At 47.8% G+C, this 6,000-nt stretch overlaps 1 protein-coding gene across 2 annotated transcripts in view; it reads left to right on the forward strand.

Moving 5' to 3' along the window:
- Positions 1-3,848, forward strand: part of LOC310746528 (integrin alpha-M-like) — a 156,713-nt gene extending 152,865 nt beyond the window's left edge. For both annotated transcript variants that reach the window (XM_083580397.1, XM_083580396.1), the window contains 3 exons: positions 33-186; positions 1,801-1,951; positions 3,505-3,848. In XM_083580397.1, the coding sequence (XP_083436523.1) occupies positions 33-186; positions 1,801-1,951; positions 3,505-3,659 (460 nt within the window). In that variant the 3' untranslated portion in view covers positions 3,660-3,848. The remainder of the gene's footprint in view (positions 1-32; positions 187-1,800; positions 1,952-3,504) is intronic.
- Positions 3,849-6,000: the final 2,152 nt, after the last annotated feature.

A 6,000-nucleotide genomic window follows, 5' to 3' on the forward strand; every position in this document is an offset into this window, starting at 1 on the left:
CCGCCAGTCTTTCTCTCCCCTCCCACTTTTAGGAAAGAGCTATTCACCACACAAAAAGGAGCTCGCCCCACAGCCAAAAAGTTCCTTGTGATAGTGACAGACGGGGAGAAAACGGGGGACCCTCTGGAGTATGCCGACATTGTTGAAGAGGCCAACAGAGCTGGAATCACACGCATTGCAGTTGGGGTGAGAACAAACTTAGCTGCCTATGTTACTTATTTAAGTTGGGCCAACCCTTCAGCTAAACTGGAACTCGGGGGGGGGGCAGCTTACAGTGACAGTACAAAAGCAACCAAACCTCAGGCTGGTGTACAAAACTAAAACCAGCAGCAGACTAAATGGGCAACCATTAAAACTAAAAGCTGCATGTTGCCCACCTCTTGCTTTACCTCATCTGTAAAATGGGAATAACTGTGGACCTAATGCCATGTGCCTTCTGGGGTAGTTTGTCCACCTTTGGTCCCCAACCTGCACTAAGCTCTCACCTGTGGCTCCTAGAAGCTGTCAGCATGAGGCAGCAGCCACACCCCAGGTAACGGCTTTGACTGGCCAGATATCTTTGGGAGAAGAAAAAGCTAAGGAGTTAACCCTACACAAATTCAGAGTGGAATCCCCAAGATGGATAGATGGCACCTTGTACGCCTCCCTCCAGCAACTCCTGCAGCCAAGCTGGTGCCAAACGTATTGCTTTGCTTTCCTTTGGCCACGTCAGTGAGGCCGAGAGGGAGGCCTTGTCGTCTGGGCAGCCCAGGACCTCCAGACACACTGCCCAGGCTTGCGCCCCAGGGAGGTCACTTTGGTGCTGCTATTGCTGCAGTTTGACTCCATTGTTTCTCAAGGCAGATGGGTGCCAGCAGGAATGGAGTAAAACATATCCCAAAACCATAAAGCAGTTTTGCCAGATTTCAGAGTGATCAAGCTAACCTATCCACCCCTGTGTTGTATATGAGAAAAGGCTCATACATGTTCCTTGGATGGAGTTGGGGCTTCACCTTCCTCCAGCACAGACCTCTCAAGGAGTGCCCGGGTTGCAGGTGTAGATTAATCATTAACTCACCCCAAACCCACAGAGCCTCTGTCTGGGAGAGACTGATACCCAACTAGTAGTTTTTGCAAACTGGGCAGGTCCCAATGGCCACCACAATTGTTTTCCAGGTGGCTTTGTGGTTGGCAGCACACCTATTACCTGAGTCCTCTGTGTGGCAGTTCCCCTCAGCTCTCCTCTCCCTGTTTACTTGAGGCTGTCTCCACTTTCTGAGACCTCTCTTTGGTATAAAAGAGCCCACGAGCTCCCCAGACAGAAGGCCACAGGAAACACGCTTTCTCTGGGGCCTTGCTTGTAAGCAGCCGTCCCTGAACCCTAAAGGGCACCATGCAGTGAGCACCCCACCCTTTTGGAAGTGCAGGGTCATATTTTGAACATGACAGCATGCGGATAGACAATTATGGTTTTCTAGTGCATCTTTACACGAAACCACAAACACCGTCTTAGCTTTTAAATCAGCAGAGTAAATGAATGTGGCGGATTAAATGACCCAGCAGGCATGGCAGAGCCTTCTGCAGGAGCCCAAGGAGGGAGAGGGACACAGGAAGTGATGCACATTGGGGCATTACAACCACCTGCCTCTTTCCATCTGTGGAAGGTTGGCATTCTGGGCCATGCTGTCCACTCCTTGCCATGTCACTGGGAGAAAGACCTGAGCTTTGGTGAACCCTGCTGTTCCTCTCTCGTGTCTGCCTCACACCACATCCAAAGTGCAGCACAAACTGCGTCTTGGTGACTTTTGTTTCTCCTGGAAGGTTGGCCTGGGATTCACAAGTACAACTGCCCAGCGTGAGCTCCATGCCATGGCCTCCCACCCGCCCACGGAGCATGTCATTGTCGTGAGACACTTCACAGGCCTCCGGGACTCCCAGGCGGAGCTGAAAGAAAAGATTTGCACCAGCCACGGTACTAGGATTAGGGGACTGAGGGGAAGGGGAAGGGGGGAAGCAGCAACCTGTGAATTTGGGAGGGGGGTCTGGAAAAGACCTTGTATATTCTGCATTACTGTGGATATTGATATTTATTTTTTAAAAGTACACAATGCCATGTAAATAATTTTGTTTTTCTACATTCCATAACAAATCTGTGGAACTCGCTGCCACAAGATGGGGGTGAGGGCCACACTTAAAACACCTTCAAAATGGAACTAAGTAAATGCAAAGAGGATTGAGGATGAATCGCTGCCAATCAGCTCTGGGAAATGTTAATTTTTTAGTGTTTTATGGTGTTTTTATATTTTGCCAGCAGCTGCTCAGAATGGCTAGAGCAACCCAGTCAGATGGGTGGCATATAAACAATAGAATTATTATTATAATAAATTATTATGGTAGCTAAATGGAGTCTCCATCAGCAGAGGCTGATCCTGGTCCATTAGGGCAAATGGGGCAGTGCCCCACAAACCTCTGCCTGCTGTCAGCCAGCCTCCAGTTGCCTGCCTGCTTACTTCCACCCAGTCCACTGCCTCCTCCTTAGTCTCAGTGTTGCATCTTGTAAGGAGGCAGGAGGAAGAGGAGGCAGGGACAAAACTAGAATTAGTTGGCTCTGCCTCTTAGTGGCTCTGGCTCCACTTACCGTTGGCCTCTCTGCCTTCCGTCCTGCCAGTTCCAATGGGTACCACTCACCATCCATCTCCATGTTGTATGGGCAGAACACCACCAGGAGGAAGTGTGGGGTTGTTAGAAGAGAGATTGCCTTCACATCCTGCTTGGAAGTTTGCTGGAGGCATGTGCTTGGCCACTGAGAGGAAGAAGGTGCTGGACTAAATGGACCTTTGGCCTAATCTATAACATGTGTGTTATAATCTGATCCTCACAAGATTTCTAACCATGCTAACCATGCAATGAAACCACATACAAAGGAGAGAAGAGGATATATCAAACAGCACAAACTTATAAGAGTGGTCATTTTTTGTTTTTAAGCAGCCTTTCATAGCTTAGCTGCTAATTATAATTATAGAATTAGAATTATACCCTGCCCATATGACTGTGTTGCCCCAGCCACTCTGAGCGGGTTCCAACACATATAAAAACATACTGAAACATCAAACTTTAAAAACTTTCCGATACTGCGCTGCCTTCAGATGTCTTCTAAAAATTGTATGGTTATTTATCTCCTTGACATCTGATGGGAGGGCATTCCTATGTAAGAATGGCAGAAATTCAGCCATATTGCATCGCCTGCCCCAAGCAGGGATTGGGATTTTGAAATCTGGTTACTTTTTGCTATTGCTCCGCTGCTAAAAGACACAGCGGCCCTGACTTCTGAAGACAGTGGGTGAATCGGCCCTTAGTAGCCATATCTTGGATCGTGAGGCAGGGCTTCTGGGTTCAGCGGAGGTGGGGCAGAAGAGGCTCATCCCCAACGCTTCTGATTTTACGTATTAAGCACTAGAAGATGGCAGTCGACCGAGGATGCGGCAACAACCACGTAATGGGAAATGGTGCTGTGTTTCTCTCTAGGTGCAGCTGCTCCACGGCCTACGGTGGTGCCCCAGCCCTTGAACACCTGCTCAGATCCCCAGGTGCTGCAGAAACTGGAGCGAGTGCTGAGTGGCCTCGATCAGGTGAACACCAAACTGAATGCGCTGGCTGCCAAGCAGGGGAAATGTGGCTAGGGTTCTCAACGCCTGAGATGGGCAGTGGATGGAGGCAGTGTGGTTCAGGAAGGAAGGGGAGAGAAGGACAAAGAAGATCGAAGGGGGAGAACGTCAGATCCTGGCACATGGAGGTCCTTCCTCAGGTGCATAGCTTTTTATTCTGGTTTCTTATAGGGTGCAGAAGTCAATAAAGCCGCCTGCTCACCAGTTGGTCCCTGCTGTTTCTTACATAAATTGACTCCACATCAGTGCCCAATAGGCTGCTAGAGCTCTTGTCATTTTTATTAGAGTAATTTATTAACTTACGAGCTGCCTTTTCCTTGCGTGTCAAGGCGATTTGCAGGCCTGCAATAAAAGCAGCTAAAAACAGCTTTTTTATATAAAAAAAAGTGCAATAGCTGGCAATAGGTTTAAGAGCGATACACAGTGAATACCCAAGGAAGAGATCTCTTCATCCAGATGGAAAAGCTTGTTGAAACAAAAATTGTCTTCAATTGTTTCTGGAAAGATACCAGTGGGTGCCTGTCGTATCTCGGCAGGAATGGAGCTGCACAGACTGCCCTGCTCTGAGTTCCTATGGAGAGGGCATCTGATATTTTGGAGATTTGAAGGGGAAACTCTGTTGCAGAGCACACGTGTGTGTAGCATACGTGTGTGTAGCTATTTAAAAGGCTGCCTTCTCAAATAAGACTGAGAGTTATTTTGATTTATATCCCTCACCCAACCCAAAAGCTCAAAGTGAAAAATACAAAAGAAGCTCAGCAAAACAAAGAGGCTGGCAATGCTTTCTCACAAGTAAGTCCCACCATGTTCAGTGGGGCTTACACCCAGGCAGAGGTGTACCTAGGGGGTTGCTGAAACCGGCCCCCACTGGGGGTGCACAAAAATCACCTGTTTCTAGTGTTGTGACACTGCAAGATCAAACATGGGAGAATATCTTTCTCACATCGCGGCACAAAGGTGTGTGAATCTTTTCGCCCTACCTCCTCACTTCTCCCTCCCTCTGGACGCTTTGAGTACTTGGGTTGTGTAAAGTCTAAGTGATTCCTGATGTGGCTATCGCACTAAAGTGATTTTTCCCCCTAGGAGCGAGTGCCAATGCAGCTCCTTGCCAAGGGTGTACAGAACCCTAGATATGCCTCTGCTTCTGGGTCGGTGTATATAGGAGGAAAGGTTACATAACTGGGGTATATCTTTCTCCCCATATGTCTATTGGCACTCAGGGCAAAAGCAGACATTAAATTGTTTGTGGTTAAATTTATTAGTCACTTGTCGCTATTCATGAGGGCTACATACTACCTCCAATGTTTGCATTGAGGTTTCCCCACAACTGCTTTGAGATTATAATTTTTTTACAATCAAGCGTTATATAACTTGTATGGGATGAATGGTATCAGAAGGAACATGCCCTTGATTACTGGGGAAGATGAGAAGGAGAGTGCCCTTGCCTTCATGTCCTGCTTGAACAGGATGCTCAGAGGGGTCTGTGGTCTGATCCAACCAAGCTTTTCTTTTAAGTGGCAAGATTCCAATCCAAGTACATTCAATCCTAAATAACGACGATACGGCTTTTGAGCATGGACAGAGTGACACTTTCCCATCGAGGAAGCACAGGCTGTGCACACACACCCCTCTACACTCGCACTGCTGGTTTGGGAAGTAGCGTACACACCATGTTATCCACAGTCCACATCTATCCTGTAGTTTCTTGTGAAATACTGTTTTGACGCATTCCCCAGCAAACCACCTTTGAGTCAAATGGAGAAAAAGAACAATCCAGCTTTCTTTTAAGCTAGTAATGTGATTGCAGTGGCAGGCAACCTCACTTTCTATCCAAATCTGCAAGCAGGGTTGAAACTCCACATTTTACCTAACGAGGCTGAATGGTTTCCCACCAGTTTTTTCTTTATACACTTAGATCCCCATTTGCTCCAGATAGGGAAAGGCTGTAGCCCAGTGATACAGCACATGCTTCACATGCAAAAGATGCATCTCTTAAACCCTGAAGAGCAGCTGCCAATCGGCTTACACAGCAGCATGCTAGGTGCACCCAGAGGTCTGGTTTGGGACAAGACAGATCCCTATTCTGCTGATGCTGCATTCTGAATAAGCTGCTCGGCTTAGAACCCAAATACAACTCCTAAGCCAGCATGGTGCAGTGGTTGGACTAGAACCTTGGGAGACCAGGGTTCGAATCCCCACCCAGCCATGAAGCTCACTGGGTCTTCGTGAGGATGATATACTACACCAGCACCTTAAGCTTCTTGGAGGAGAGGTGGGATATAAATGCAACAAACAATGCACACCCATGCTCCCTGCTGCCTGCACGAAAGGTACAATACCTAAAGCTTGGTTTTGC

Source organism: Podarcis filfolensis (genome assembly GCF_964270895.1).
Source record: "Podarcis filfolensis genome assembly, chromosome: 13".
In the NCBI taxonomy this organism is placed as follows: Eukaryota; Metazoa; Chordata; class Lepidosauria; order Squamata; family Lacertidae; genus Podarcis; species Podarcis filfolensis.